Here is a 16427-nt window from a genome sequence, read left to right as displayed (position 1 = left end):
CTGCCGGCCGGGCCTGCCTGTGCCTTTTTAAATTAATTAAATAGTTACTTAGAGCGCACTGCGCAGTATGGCTCGGGCTCTTACTTTCTTCATAGTAAAATGGTCCGTGGGCGTGGTGGCGCGCAGTTGTTGTCTGCGCGCCACGGTGCCGCGGTCTTAAGGGTTGGGGCGGGCCTCATGACTAATGCCAATTTTGTCATGCGCATTGTAAAAGAGCGCATGACTTAGTACTGGCACTGCAGTGACTTAGAAGAAGCCACAGGGTGCGGCCCCTGTGGTACTAAAAACAATACTAGCCCTGGCCTTGCCCAGTGTCAGTCGCCCTGTCTTCTGTCGCCCGCCCCGCGCTCGCCTTTAAAGGAAAGCTGCAGGCTAGCCAGCCAGGCCTAGGGTCAGCGACGAGCGTGCGAGACTCGAGTATGTCGTGTTCTGCTCAGGATTACTCGGATATAATGATTATGAACGGGCGCAGATTGCCGAAGGGAGATGGCAGGAACGGACCGTTAAGGAAATATTCATTTTAGCACTGGCAGGGGCCGTGCTGGATGTCTGAGATGATGGGGGTGGGAGGGGCGAACGAGTACCGCAGTAGCATCATATAGTAAGTCAAGAAATGCAAAACAAGATCATGATAACTAGAGCGGCCTCTTACAGACTCAATATATAACCGACCGAAGCAGAAAGGGATGGGTGTCAGGATCAGTTATGTGTTCTCTGGGGAAGGGAGCGCTGTCCTGATGGGCCTGCAGAATGCGACATGTCGCGCAACGTAAAGAATTTTACTCGTACTGAAAACATAAGCAGGGGCGGCTCTGGGCAGGGATTGTAAGTAGGGGGCCCCGGAAGAGGGGGTCCAGGCAGAGAGTGGCGGCCAGTGAAGGGGAGGGGTCAGGGTGTTTGGAAGTGGAACAGAGCCGGAGGCCGCCAAATCAATGCCAGGGCCCACCACGCAAATATGTATCCATCCTCAGAGGATTATTATATTACGGATATATATTGGCGTGGAGGCCCCTGGGGTTTGGCGGCCCTGTGCAGGTGCACAGCTTGCACATGCCTAAGGCCGCCCCTGACATAAATAAATGCATTGTCAAGTGTAATCCGAACTTTGTGAATTAAAGAAGTGGTTTGGAAATTGCCTTGTGAAAAAAGTGTAAGCCTGCAGCAGGCAGGACGTGATGGAGGATGTCCGCCTCGGTGACACTCCACTGATCACTGACGGACCCTCGGCAATCAGAGTTTTGATGTATAAAAATAGATTAATTAATAAACAAGTAAACAAATTAAGTGCAGGCGTCCAACGTTTTTCTCTGGAGCCCGCCTCCGGTGCTGCCGAATGTCAAGACCTGGAATTCTCTCCCCACTCACCTCCGCCTTACACAGAACCACTTTTCCTTCCGAAAAGAACTTAAAACCTGGCTATTCGATAAATAATGCACCCCCTCCCCCAAGCGCCTTGAGACCCTCTGTGTGAGTAGTGCGCTATACAAATTCCTGATCTTGAACTTAAACTTGAAGACGCCTAGTCTGGATTTCACGTCTCGCCTCTTCCTTTCACCGCACTACACCTCTGCACACCTCACCGGCACTGCGTTGTGTCGGTTGACGTCACAGTGACGTTATTTAAGTGCCAGCACTCACTCGCATCACTGGTGAAAATTTATACTCATGTTTTACATTTTAATTGATTTCTATGTAAAAAAGAGTCTACACACAGACAAGCAGAGTTTCAGAACTCCGGCAGAATCAAATGTTAATTTAGCTTGTAAAAAATACTAATTTTAGAGCGATTGTTCGATGTTCCTAAAATGCGTTTTGGAAGTAAACACATTTTTATAATTCATTCATACATTTTGCACCGATGGCCAACTGTTAGGTGTGAATAGCAATGTGCGTTTACCCCACGCAGACGCTACTCGTAAGACAGTTAATTTATACTGGAAGACAGGTAATAATATCTCACCACGCGACCGAGGGACTCGTACAACATGATTGGATGAGCTCACTGTCACCAGATGCTCCTAAGATCGTTGCGCACTTCCGCTTTGGCAAACACCGGCTGGTGATGTCATAGATGCGTGAGTTGGTTTCAGACTTGAGGAGTCTACTGGGTCCAAGTTTGGACACTATTATCAATAAGGTTTTATTGATCGCTTCTGCAGATACATGGCAGATTTCAGAAACAGAATGGCTCCCACATACAATGTGCTCTATTGACTTTTCCTTTACGAATGTCTTGGTACTCAAAGCTCTGATTCAGACTTGTCAGAATGTCCAGTTCTTTTGATTCAACTTGTTCAGCTTGAAAGCAGTACGTGGGCACTTAATAATTAAAAAAAAAGTTTTTATAATTGCAAAGTTTGGCTCTGTTCTCAATATGTATCAGATATACAATCTCCTCTTCATCAGGCCCGTAGGCTGTTATTAATGTATAGTAAGTTTACCAGATAGGCCATGTCACCAGGGCACCCTATTCAGGGCCATCTATTCCTTTTACAAAGCATTGTAATTTGGAATCTATCTATCTGGCCAGAATAGAGAAATAAGGCTTTACATTTTAAGAATCGTATATTGTATTAATCTTTGCAATCAAGACAACCAAGGAAAGTTTTTCAGAGCGTATATTGCCAGGATAAATATATTTATTTCATAAAACAGAAAGCGGCTGACACAAGAAGTGTCTGAAAGTTACCAGTTCTTATCTGCATCCTGTTTGCATTTTGAGCTACCTGCCATGTGTCTCAAGGGAGTGTCATGTGTCGCAAGGGGAGTGCCATGTGTCGCAAGGGGAGTGCCATGTGTCGCAAGGGGAGTGCCATGTGTCGCAAGCGGAGTGCCATGTGTCGCAAGCGGAGTGCCATGTGTCAAGGGGAGTGCCATGGGTCGCAAGGGGAGTGCCATGGGTCGCAAGGGGGTGCCATTGGTAGCAAGGTGTCGCAGGTGCAATCCCTGGCGACTTCTAAATGATAGTCCATGGCTGCATCCTTCCTCTTGGCACTTTTATTGGCTCCTGCCTCTTCTGCAGTGCCTCACTAGGAGCCCCTGCCTCTCAGCTAGCACTGACTATCAGAGAGGAGTACAAGCCACCAACCTATGGAGGGCCTAGGATGACTAGGTGTCCTGGATTCACCAGGACAGTCCAGGTTTTTCACCAGCTGTTCCATTAGCTTTCAACAATGTTAGCGCATGTCCTGGTTTTCAGAGAGGGTTGACTAAAGACATATGGAAGCATGTTTTTATTTGTTTCGTGGGCAGTCTCTGGCCTGGGAGCTCTTGACTTGCATGGAGAATGGGGGGCCCCCTCCATTTGCTTTGCAAGGGGGCCCCCTCAAGTTTCGTTATGCCAGGGAGCCCTCCAAACGGGCATTCTTTAAGATAGTTCAGGCTCCCGACTACTCCTCTTCTTCAGTGGTATCAATCTGATTTGATTTTTGTTGAACACTTTGGAATTTCTTCCTCAAACTTATTCTTGAGGTTAGAGCTCCTTCAGCAGGCTTGGCGACAAAAGATGGGAGCTTCCGGAGGAGGAGGCACAGCCTCACAGGAAGCACCGAGCACCCAACAACAAAAACAAAAAATAGAGAAAGGGCTAAAAAACAAGAAAAGTTGGAAAATTCGAGACCCAACCACTAGATGGCAGAATAATGCACAGCATGTGAATCCAGAAAAAGATTCACGCTGCAAAACCTTTTGTATGGCTTTCATGTGAAAGTAAAAGCTTTGTCAAAATGGGAATATTTAAACATTTGGAAGAGTTTAATTCTTCCGAGCAATGTGGTATAACCTGGCCTCTGCACATACTTTTCTGGCATATACTGGTTACTTAATGTATTTGAATAAGGTGTTGATTGTGATTTTCTGACACAGAAAAGTTAAGCTCTCAAACCAATGTTTATCTAAAATTTCACGAATCATTTATAAAACAAAAAGAAAACATTTAAAGACATTAGTATGAACAACTCACATAACAGTTGTATAATATTTCTACTTTAAGAGGTATATCCATACTTTTAATTTACATTCATGTGTCCAGACATAACCCAATCCTTTTACACTGGTTTTGTCTCTGTTATTCTAAATCTGAACAATCATAAAGATCTACAACTGTTGCTAGACGAAAAATAAGACGAGTCCCATGATTGATTTCACCTTACAAAACCAAAAATGTGCTTAGGTCTCCTGGATTGAAAGTAGTGTAAAACGTGTGGACGTCCAGGCACATATCTTTAGAAATCAGTCCCTCTCTTTTCAAAGTTGTTGCATAGAGCAATTGTATACGTAGTGTTTTCCTGAGATTGCAAGGTTCTTTTAGGAATAGTGCAGAATTTCTACAATCCATAAATTGAAATGCAAACTCCCTGCTCTAAGTGTCTCGTAGCTATATATGGTGTCTATAAGCTTTCTTTGGAACCCTTATATGGTGCTCTTTTACAGCAGTGTGGCGCATAGCAGGACCACAGACGAAGAGGGAGTACTGCATAATTGTAATGGATCAAAACTTCAGTTTCGTAGGAACAAAAAAATAAGAACAGTGCTGGTATTAACCCCTTGCATGCTGATGACGACTCCCAGCCGTCATGCACTACGGCGCTCCTGTGCTGGGGGCCATCATAAACCCGTCCACTTGCGATTTTGCCGCACAGGCGCAGAATCGCGGCCGCATGCAAGGGGTTAATGAGTGATAATTTACTCTTTAACGTTTGCCATCTTTAGAAAAAGAAAACAAGTTGACAGTTTTTTGGCATCCTTTTTAGTGTCCGTTCCCTTTTACTTCCTAGTTCATTGAGAGACCGTAACCAGTCGCATGTTGTCGGTTGGTGGTACATTGTTCATTACATGTGGTGGCGCAGATGATACTTTTGACATTTCTGTTGGGCTGACAGAGCCAGAGTCGCTTTGAACAGATCCTCCACTGCCCTCAAACTGTCCAGTCTTCTTCTTCATCAATTTCCTTTCCTTCGCTCTGCGATTCTGAAACCATATTTTTACCTGTAGTGTGAAGTAGGGGAAACAAATAAATATAACGTATTCAACATAACTTCATTATTTCAGTCTCAAATCAGTTGCCCGTCAGGGGCGTTGTACCAATCAAATCAAATCAAAAATAGCTTGATTCGATTTAGTATCTAAATCATAAAAGCACAATACTAAACGTTAATTCATTAAGAACATATTTACAAAAGAAAACATTTCATTAGTAGTTAAAAACAATCGTAGATCATGAACTGTCATAGAATTTTCTATAATTGATTCATTTTTTCAAATATGAAGCAACAGCTAAAATAGTCAGTTCAACATCTAAAATTTGTATTGCCAAGAACGCATTACGACCTTGTCTCAATCCCATCTTTTTTAAAACAAGTTTTAAAATCCTTTTCCTTGGGTACAAATAAAACTTACAAAATAGGGTAACATGTAGCGTAGATTGTTGCGATATGTAGTCACACGGACAAGCGCTTAGTTTTCTCGACCAGTCATTAGTGACAGGGAAGCTCACCAATCTATGAAAAACCTCCAGGCGGAAATCAATCAATCAATCAATCAATCAGGAGTTTGTTAAAGCGCGACTACTCACCCGTGAGGGTCTCAAGGCGCTAGGGGTGGGGGGGTAGGGAGGGTGCAGGTTCCATTCCATCTAGGAGGGGGTCTGTCGAAGAGCCAGGTTTTGAGGTTTCTTGCGAAGATGGGGAGCGATGTTGTCTGTCTGAGGTGGAGCGGAAGGTCGTTCCATGCTTTGGCCGCGAGGAAGGAGAAGGAGCGGCCTCCCGATCTGGTCTTTCTGGTGCGAGGGACCACGGCGTAGGAAAGCTGGGCTGATCGTAGGGTCCTTTGGGGTGCGTGGAATTTGAGTCGGCTGTTCAGGTATGCTGGTCCGGTGCCGTGGAGGGCCTTGTGTGCGTGGGTGAGCATCTTAAAGGTGATTCTCGCCTCAACAGGGAGCCAGTGAAGTGTGCGCAGGTGCTGGGAGATGTGGCAGTGTTTTGGCAGGTTGAGGACCAGTCTTGCGGCGGCGTTCTGGATGTTCTGTAGCTTGCGGATGAGGTTTTTGTTTATTCCGGCGTAGAGTGCGTTGCCGTAGTCGAGTCAGGGTGTGAGTGACTGTCTTTCGGTGTTCTAGGGGGATCCATTTGAAGGTCTTACGAAGGAGGCGGAGGGTGTGGAAGCAGGAAGATGAGACAGAGTTGATCTGGCAGTCCATTTTGAGCTCGGAGTCCAGGATGATTCCCAGGTTGCATGCGTGGTCTGTGGGGGTTGGTGGGTTTCCGAGGGCGGTGGGCGACCAGGTGTCGCTCCAGGCATCGGGGTTTGGGCCCATGATGAGTACTTCTGTTTTGTTGGTGTTTAGTTGTAGGCAGCTGTTTTTCATCCATTTGGCGACGGCTTCCATGCCTTCTCGAAAGTTGCGTCTGGTGGTGTTGGACTCGTTGGATAGGGAGAGGATGAGCTGGGTGTCGTCTGCGTATGACACGATGTTGAGTCCGTAGGTTCTGACAATGGGGGCAAGTGGAGCCATGTAGACGTTGAAGAGCGTTGGGCTGAGGGAGGAGTCCTGGGGGACTCCGCAGGTGGGTGGTAGGTGTGGGGTCTGAGAGGAAAGGGGGGAGTCTGACCCGCTGCGTCCTGCCGGAGAGGAAGGAGCAGATCCAGTCGAGGGCCTTGTCCTGGATTCCTGCATCGTAGAGTCTGCGTATTAGGGTGCGGTGGGAGACTGTGTCGAACGCCGCTGATAGGTCGAGGAGGATGAGGGCTACTGTTTCTCCTTTGTCCAGTAAGATGCGGATGTCGTCTGTTGCGGCGAGGAGGGCGGTTTCCGTTCTGTGGTTTTTTCTGAAGCCGGATTGGGAGGAGTCGAGGATGTTGTGTTCGTCAATGAATGTGGCGAGTTGGCTGTTGATGGCTTTCTGGATGACTTTCGCTGGGAACGGGAGCAGGGAGATGGGTCTGTAGTTTTTGAGGTCGGTGGGGTCCGCTGAGGGTTTCTTCAGGAGGGGGTTGACCTCGGCGTGTTTCCAGTCGTCGGGGAATGAGGCGGTCGCCAGGGAGCAGTTGATGGTGTGGCAGAGCATGGGTGCAATGGTGTTGGCGGCTCTGTTGAAGATGTGGTGGGGGCAGGGGTGCGTGGGGGCCCCTGAGTGGATTGACTTCATTGTCTTCAGTGTGTCTTCGGTGGTGAGGGCTGTCCAGTCATCAATCGCTGGTTTCCGGGTGCCGGGGGTGGTTGGTGAGGGTTCAGTGTGTTGGTTGTCTTCATCGAAGTTGTCAAGATGCTCTTGATTTTGTGGTGGAAAAAGATGCTGAGTTTGTCGCAGACGTCTTGTGAGGGAGGGATGTCGGTAGACTCGCTGGTGGGTTGGGCGAACTCCTTGATGATGCTGAAGAGTTCCTTGCTGTTGTGTGCGTGGGTGGAGATTCTGTCTTCAATCGCTTTTTTCCTCGTTTCTCTGATGAGTTGAGGGTGGGCGTTGGTGGCGGCTCTGAAGTTGTTGTGGGCTTCTGTGGATTTGGTGTTTCTCCAGGTCCTGGTCCAGGTCCAGGAAACAGGCTAGAAGCATCCTCTCATAGATCCCAGGTACATACACTACAGGACAACAAGAGGCAGAGACAATAAGAGGTTCAACGCAGACACTGACCGAAAGTTTCTGTCCACTCCTCTGCCGGACTACTCCATGGGGCTAATTTGGCAACAAGCCAACTAATGCTCTAATCCCCCTCACACATGTAAAGCACCATAGTGAGTGCTACACATTTTCAAAAACTACACAATCACTTAAAATTAAGTAATCTGCACCTACACACTTTGGTCCTTAGGAAAGCCAGTTTTAATCATAAAGGCCTGGCTGAAACATGTAGACCACACCAGGATGTAGGAGACCCTAATTAACACTCCTATAACATCTGATAGATTGTAATTTTCCTTTATATGATGTTGTACATATGTTAGCCTAATGTGTCATAAATAAATATGCAGTTACAACCTATTATTCATGTGCTGCAACCCACTGAGCTATTTTTCTTTATATGCAAGCTTCATTTGGATAGAACTGTTTCTGTAATGGTTAAGCTTTTGTCTTCTTTTTAAAACTAAACTGTTGATCTGTCCATATTCTAGGCTATCATAAGTCCTCATATCTGTCTTTGCTGAACCTCTCTCTGCCACAACCTTAGGAATTAAACATGCTCTGACAGCTGTACATAGCGAATATTAAACAAAATCAGGATAAATCTATATCCACATACATCTTAGAATTAAAAGAGTCTTTTACAGGAGCGGGTTGGCTCTCGGCCAATCTGACATCAGTTGAACTGCAGCAACACCTAAAACATTGCAACTTACTGAAACGCGGCATCTTGCACCCTCAATCAAACACCACCAAACTCACTCAATCAGATACCGCCAAGGAACCCGCACTTACCTGGACACAAAAGACCAAGCAACTATCTCCACACACAACCACTTACATTCGCCCACGCACATACATCCTATGCATTAAGTCCCTGCCAAACACGTGTTACCATAATGGGACAAGGCCCGTCGACCAAGTCCTGGGGAACCTGGACCCTACCGCAGACCGAACAGTACACTAACTGTTCTGAGGATGGAGAACACATCCGCCACCCGGGTGGCACTAAAGATTGCTGCGCACTTTACCACAGGGGACCCAGGACCCACTCCCGCCGAACCGCCACCCTAGGGGTTTGGGGTGAGTTCCGGAGCCCACCCGCAATGAGCCACGCCTCCACCACAGTACCACCCGGTCGGATGACCAAAAACAAATGTCCTCCCAACCTCCATTAAGTCTGTCAGAGCACCACTCGCACTCTGAGTTCCCCGGAGCACACTAGCCCCAGGAGCGCACCGGCTCCTTTACCACTAGAGACACACCGGTCTCTTAACCACTGGGGACACACTAGTCCCTGGAGCACCCTAGCTCCTTCAATAACCAGTCGGACCACTCACCTCCTGTTCGCGGAACCCGACATCCACTGTTCTCCACCGCCGGCTTCTGGCTGCTGGGACCAACACGGTCAGCTCCAAAGTTCCGCCTTCTGGACCCCTGCGCAGGATCATGAACCGGGACCTCTCCTGATCAGCAGGGTGGGGCAGCGCTGCGAGAACCAAGCTCGGCATCAAAGTTGGTACCCAGACCCACCGTGCCGACCAGAGGGTCCCCGGCCTTCTGCTACCCACCTACGGGTGAGAAAGATCCATATCGCGGAGTCCCTGTTCGGGCGCCATCTGATAAGTGTGGCTCAAATCCACCTGAGCGACTTACCTCACTCATCTATCACTAATTATTAAATAATCCAGCCAGGCAGTGGAGAAGAGTTAGACACATATTTATTCAAATAATATTCATCTGCAGATGGGCCCTGTCAGTTCTACACTCCAGAGAGTGCATTGAGAGGACTGAGGACTCTCCTCACAGCAATACATTATCACATAGCATGCTAGAGTAAAACCACGCCCAGACTGGAAAAGTACTGGACTCAGCAGAGGGAGAACAATTACCTCATACATGAGGCATCTGCACCTGCGAAGGCAACAGTGTTATCACTCCTCAAGGCCACAGAGCTGAAGCTCTGAGGAAAGAAATGCTGAAACAGGGACTTTCTGCTCATAAGGGAGGGGGGAAAACTGTACCATGAGACATTGAGCTGCAGAGCAAACGTCAGCATTAGAAATCTGCCTGTCATAGGCAAGCTTCTTATTATTATAAGAAAGTATACAAAATTATCAACAATGGGACCCTAACAGATACAAGGCAATGTACTACAGCAAGTCTTCTAACTTAGAAGGCAAAAAGAAGACAAAAGCTTAACCATTACAGAAACAGTTCTATCCAAATGAAGCTTGTGTATATTTGAAAGGTGCAAGGCGTTCCTATTTAAATGTGCTTGTATGGGCTCAGGGGCAATGTGAGCAGTGATTAAGAGGATTCGGTATGTATTTCATGTAATATGATTTGGTTATAATTGATCCGGTTTGAGAGCAGTCTGTGGGTTGCCTTTTGTTTGTGTAAATGTTTGTTTGAATGAAGTGAGTGCATCTTTTTGCATGAGTTAGTTTGTCTGGTCCTTGTGAGCTACCTGAGATGGTTGCGCCTGGCTATCAGTGTTTTTTTTTTTTTATGTAGTGTAAAAGTGCATGCAGGGCTGTGCTCTATGAAAAAAATGTTGGTTTCTTTCATCCCCTTAATTTGTGAACAGTAGAAGATGAAGAAAAGAATGAGGATTTGATTACCAGTAATTAGAATGTATATTAATAGAAATGTAGAAAGTGTGTAAAGTTAGGAGGAAGAGAAATTTATTTTTTAAAATATGGCATGTCGGAAAAGTTAGGAAAGGCTTCTTGGCTTTGTCAGCGCCTGAGCGTCGAGCACAGACTGCGAAGCAGATTTGGCCTTGGTGCTGAATGCCAGGGGGGGCTAGGAAGGCTGGCGAGCAGCCTAGAATTCTTAGCTCTTGGAAGATGGTAAGTGTGAGATGCATTTTCTGAACGACAAAGGAAGACTTTGAAAATTAATTTGGGACTCTGGGCTGGGAAGGTTTACTATGACAGTGTGTGAATTCTATTCCGTTCTGGAAGGGTTAAACAGAAAAATTGAGCATGTGAGCAGGGCTATTGTGAAGATTTAGACGAGCAGAGCAGCAGTGACCTTGTGTGATAATAGCATTCCAATGGGTTCGCAGAGCACAGACAGAAGATTATGGGGGGGGCTAGGAGGCCCAGCTATTGGCACGGACAGGCAGAGATACACAGTTGGAGCCATGTGAATTGTGAATTTAGAGCGAGTCTGCATAATTATTAGTGCAAAATGCTGGTTTAGACTAAAGTATGAAGGAGTTGTTCAGAACACATGGTATAAGGAACAAAATTATGAATAATTTTCAACAGGTTATTCCATTTGGACAAGTCTGAAAAAAGAAGGATTGTCTTGAGAAAAATTAATTTACCAGATATTTTGTTTCACTGTTGGTCCATGTCATGGTATACAGGTTTTCTATTTGAATAAATACTGAGTAGGGGGGGTCTCTGATGGGCATACTGATTAGTGTTTTTGCTAGTGGATCCCTAGTGGAGAGAACTGATCATGTGAGGGTAGGTATCTATTATTGATTGTGTTGCTCATAAAAATGGTCTGGTGGGAATGTATATATGCATGTATATATTGGATTTGTATAAAAGTCTTTGTATGCAGTTTGTCCAGTGGGCCCAGTGCCCCACCCGCTGAGTAGAGGTCCAGAGTGTGTTTGTGCAAATGTCAATATATTAACATAACACAGTTAGAGCTGTGATTTTACCCAGAAGTAAGATGTCTGTGCAGAAAAAAAATTTGGTACCTTTAATTACAAGAATGACAGTTTTACGCATGGAAAGCACATGTATATCTTTTGTCTTTTGATGCTGCCTTAAATGTTATCATAATTTAGTCATGTGATTTTCAATACTGCTACATGTTTTGTTCTTTTGGCTGGACATTGGGGATTCGTCCTGTCTAAGACAAAGAAATAGGTTTCCTTTTTTTACATTGAAAGGATGTGAGGGTGTGAATGAGCTCCGGGAATGGGTTTAAGGTGAGTATTTATACAGGGTATTTTTACTAAGTGGTTGCTTTTTTTGGTCCAATATTTTGTGTATTGTTTTTTGTGGTTTGATTCGTTTCGTTTCAGGGCAACGGGAAATATTATCTCTGTGTTATGGTGAGTATTGATGCAACTTTGTGTTAAAGATGGATTACATGTGCACTGACACCACACCGCATGATGCATGACATGCATGAGAAGGATATAGTCCTCTGAGTAACTAATATTGTGTTTCCCTTTTGTGGTTTTTTTTGTGTTTGGTATATGTATTATTGCGTATTATTTTATGATATACGCATGTGAATATTGTGAGTTTTATGTTTTCTTTGGCTTATTGTGCATTGTTTGTTCTGTTCAGCGTGGTAGGTATGTTGATGGACTTTAAGGCTGACACAAAATGCGTACTGGGTTTTGAGCTGCATGCATGGCATTGTGTTCTGTGTCACAGCTCCTTTGCATGTGTGGCTGGGATTCGTCTGTGTTTTCTGTGCTTGGCACAGCCACTATACTTGCTGCTTTGGTATGCTTGTTTCTGTTTTGTATTGTTTTGACAAATTCATTTTTGATAACAAGTACAGGTTCCTCCGTGGGGAATTTGTTCTGGCCCTCAAATTTTATAGACAGCACTTTTAGCAGTGTATGTCCATTTTGTTACATGGTTGTTCCTTTATAGATTTCCCTTTTGCCGCCATTTCCCTAATGAATGGCGCATAGTGCCTGGTTATGGGGGATTTTTTTATACTTTCCCTTGTCCTTACTCCTTAATGGGAATAGAAGGTCTCAATAGAGGTTGTGTGTTTTGCAATGGATAAATGATAAGAATGAATTCTCGATATTAATAGGCACACACATTATTTTATGGCAATGACATTTGTACATGTGTTTCTAGCCCTCTCAAAAGTGCTATGTATCTCCTACAATTTTGTTTCTGCCCAGTGCTACACTCAGGGGGGCAGAGGGGGTTGATGGTTTTGACTGAAGAGAAATACGTTTCAGATTTCCTTCTGTCAAAAAATGGGGGTGGTAGCTAGCGTTCCGCTAGCTCTCCTATTAACTTAGAAATAGGTAATGCTATGAATTAGAAATAGGTAACATGTATATTGCTCCCTCCTCTTCTCCAATTTATATTAGCCTGTTCTGCTTTGCTCTAAAAAGGGAATTTGATGTTGGTAGTTTTGTTTTACAAGTGTTGGGTTTTAAAGTTATGCGGGCACACTGCTAGTTCTTTATTAGCTAGTCTGTGAAAATAAACTGATAGTCTTTATTAGAGAAGACGCCCCAGACTAATGTTTCCTTATTTGACATTTGAAGGGAACAATAGTTCTGTACTTTGTCATGTCACTGACCACGTCATGAGTGATGTAATATGTGATGTCATCAGCAGTGCATTGCAGGCGCGCGTGTTATAGTTAGCTGAACTAACTATAACGGGGGAATTTCAATGGCTTTGTATTAGTGAAATATTTTTTTAGCTAGGATAGCTACTCCTCTTGTCCTACTATCCTGATTTGTATGAGCAAGAACATCATACCCCATCTGTTCCAGCATGAATTTATCCTTCCCCATAATATGATTGGAGACATACCACGTCCAGCCTTAACGTCCTTAGCATAGCTGCAGCCGTCTGCCTTTTCCCTCCGTTATTCAGTCCACATATGTTCAAAGAGGCCACCCTTAACGTCATGTATATTTACAAGGATTTTCCATACTACCTGCCAGCTTGAAACTCTCTTCTCTCATTATGTATACCCAAGCTTCCTCTTCTTGATGTGTTTTGTCATTTTCTGCTGTTTTCTCCACCCGACCATCACAAGACATGGTCTACATAGTGAAAAAGGTGAATGATGCTTGTGATCCTCAGCAAAATATCCTCAGCAAAATATTTTTTCTGTTGCAATTATAGCTTTGTAGAAGTTAGTTTCCTGCTGCTTCCCATAGTACATGAGCATGGTCATGAGTATAAAAAAAAGTGAATATTAGAAGTGTTTGATGTTTTGCACAACAGTGAGGGTTCACAAAGTAGACGCTGTGTGCATGCTATAGGAATAGCGTCTCAAGAAAATGTTTTGCGGGAATACAACATGTCTGTGTTGTTTTATTTTTTCTCTTCTCTTAGAATTAACGCATACGTCCGACCACAGTTAATACAGTGGAAAAGTCAAACATGTAATATATTACCTATTGTTAGCACAAATTTATTGATAGGCCTGAGATGTTTTTTTTCATTCAAAACCACACCGCCCAGCAAATGTTTGTGGTGTCTTGAGACCAAATTGTTTTGACCCTTTGTATGCTTTGACTAAAGATCTTCGTTCTATTTATCAATAGGTAGCAGACACCCTGAAGCCGTTGCCGGAGGGGCCTGGACACACCAACCATCATGAGGACTGCGTCGACATCCGAAGATACCAGCGGAAGTTTTACTTTGAGCCGAGAGGAAGGTGCTGTTACCACCCAAACAGCACTCCGGATCCTGGCTCATGAGTGGGCACCCATGCCAGCCGTGTAAAAAAGGGTCTAGCTTCTGTTGCCCTATGAGTGGGAGTGGGCGAGAAAGGGCGTCGCTGATGACAAATACGCTTCTCAGATGCTTTATTGAGAGGTGACGAGCCTGATCAAAAGGATAAGAGGCCATCTCTGATTGATAGTGGTGAGGTCTCTCTTGATAACAGTGAGCAAAGATCAGCAGATAAGTCCCCTGCAAAATGAGCCCCCCATTCTGTTCACAGATCCAGAGGTGTGAGGGAGCACTCGATACAATCTGTGGCCCAAGAAAGGAGAGCAGGGCAACGGAAGAAGGGCTGAGTAAGGGAAGTAGGGAAGGACTAAAGAGAGTGTTAGGGATGGACTGCTGGAAGAGCCCTGGTGCACTGTTGAGACATTGTCAGGTGAGACACTAGGACTGCGCCTGGGCCCAGATTAAGTGCTCCTCTGTACAACTGCTGTGTGACAAGCGACGTGGGATTAGGGTATGAACGGTAAAAGCCTGCCTGTGAGGCTTTGACGGACACAGGGAGAAGATCCCTTTTAAGGGTTGAAGAACCCCTCTGGCCGGTTAAGGACTGTCTGGGACAATTTTTTCTAGTTTAGTTTCTTTTTCCCTTTTTTCCTTTTTGCTTTTTGGATTTTTGGTTACGTTCCTTTTGGTCGTCCTATCCCCGATGAGGAGCAGCCCTTTGCGGCTCCTCGTAGACCTGAGCCCGCTTCCCCCTGGTTGGCCTCAATGTGAACTGTTTTTCCCTTAGTTTACTTTGGTCTTTTAGCTAGGAAAATGAGTCCCTTTGAATGTTCCTTTTCCCCAGGAGGAGCTGCCTCTGCGGCTCCTTGTCCAGATGCCCCTGCCCATATTTGGTTCACATGGTCTACAAATGTAATAATGTGTTTGTTTTTGGGAAGTTCATTAGGATGATGTAGTATTCTATTGTTGCACAAGACACCTGTTACTTATAGTATTGCAGATTATTGGGTGTGGGTCGTTGCCTTCAAACACACAAGGGTGAAAAAAAAAATGTTGCTTTTATTCTTGCCCTATGGAAGTAGCTGTCAGGGTTAGTATACTTTGAGTAGTCTAGATGCAAGTGAACACTGAGTATATGGTTCAATAGGGCGTTTTCTCTGATCAATATTATTGCATTACTTCCTGCTCATGACTTGCACTGTGATGTCTTTTCAAGTTGTCCAATAATGACATAATGTTATAGAGCAATGGTACACCGGGAGAATATGCTTAGATTAGTCAAAAAGGAGGGTGCCTCACACCCAGAGAATAATAATTGTTTTAGTAGGTATTGCAGGGGTTGTTCTTTTATTAGTTGCCTCTGCACTTCCTGTCCTATAGTATGCTGCGCTACCTCTATGACTATGCTCATCCTAGTATTTCCTTTCCCGACATTTGATTGATGAGTGATGCCGTTCCCGTTCTCTCCTTTAGAATTGCACAGTCCCTACTTTGAGTAATAAAGGATGCACTTATGTTAGCCACATTAGGCTAAAAGGAGGGTCTGATAGATTGTAATTTTGCTTTATATGATGTTGTACATATGTTAGCCTAATGTGTCATAAATTAATATGCAGTTACAACCTATTATTCATGTGCTGCAACCCACTGAACTATTTTTCTTTATATGCAAGCTTCATTTGGATAGAACTGTTTCTGTAATGGTTAAGCTTTTGTCTTCTTTTTGCCTTCTAAGTTAGAAGACTTGCTGTAGTACATTGCCTTGTATCTGTTAGGGTCCCATTGTTGATAATTTTGTATACTTTCTTATAATAATAAGAGAGTATACAAAACTATACTTGTATCTGTTAGGGTCCCATTGTTGATAATTTTGTATACTTTCTTATAATAATAAGAAAGTATACAAAATTATCAACAATGGGACCCTAACAGATACAAGGCAATGTACTACAGCAAGTCTTCTAACTTAGAAGGCAAAAAGAAGACAAAAGCTTAACCATTACAGAAACAGTTCTATCCAAATGAAGCTTGCATATAAAGAAAAATAGCTCAGTGGGTTGCAGCACATGAATAATAGGTTGTAACTGCATATTAATTTATGACACATTAGGCTAACATATGTACAACATCATATAAAGGAAAATTACAATCTATCACATCCAACAGCCTTTTTTTAATGCTAACAGTGACCCAGTTATTAAAATATAATGTACCCTCGGGTACTGGGATCCCTGTATAGCTTTTAAACTTTCACCTATACGTCAATACACTGCATACTCAGAAACATAACTGCTCCACTCTATTCAGGCGTCGAAGCACACCCGGTACACACTCAGTGTCACTGGGTGGGCCCGATGATGTAGCATGCCACCAACCAGGTTGGTGG

General features: G+C 44.5%; 1 protein-coding gene across 1 annotated transcript in view; it reads right to left on the bottom strand.

Moving 5' to 3' along the window:
- Positions 1–4776: 4776 nt before the first annotated feature.
- LOC147718465 (homeobox protein CDX-4-like) overlaps positions 4777–16427 on the bottom strand; it is a 377966-nt gene continuing 366315 nt past the window's right edge. The window contains exon 3 of the mRNA XM_086918387.1: positions 4777–4986. Coding sequence (XP_086774513.1) covers positions 4777–4986 — 210 coding nt within the window. The remainder of the gene's footprint in view (positions 4987–16427) is intronic.

The sequence above is a fragment of the Lissotriton vulgaris genome, chromosome 4_1 (assembly GCF_964263255.1).
Source record: "Lissotriton vulgaris chromosome 4_1, aLisVul1.2, whole genome shotgun sequence".
Lineage (NCBI taxonomy): Eukaryota > Metazoa > Chordata > Amphibia > Caudata > Salamandridae > Lissotriton > Lissotriton vulgaris.
This window is presented reverse-complemented; position numbering and strand designations above follow the sequence as displayed.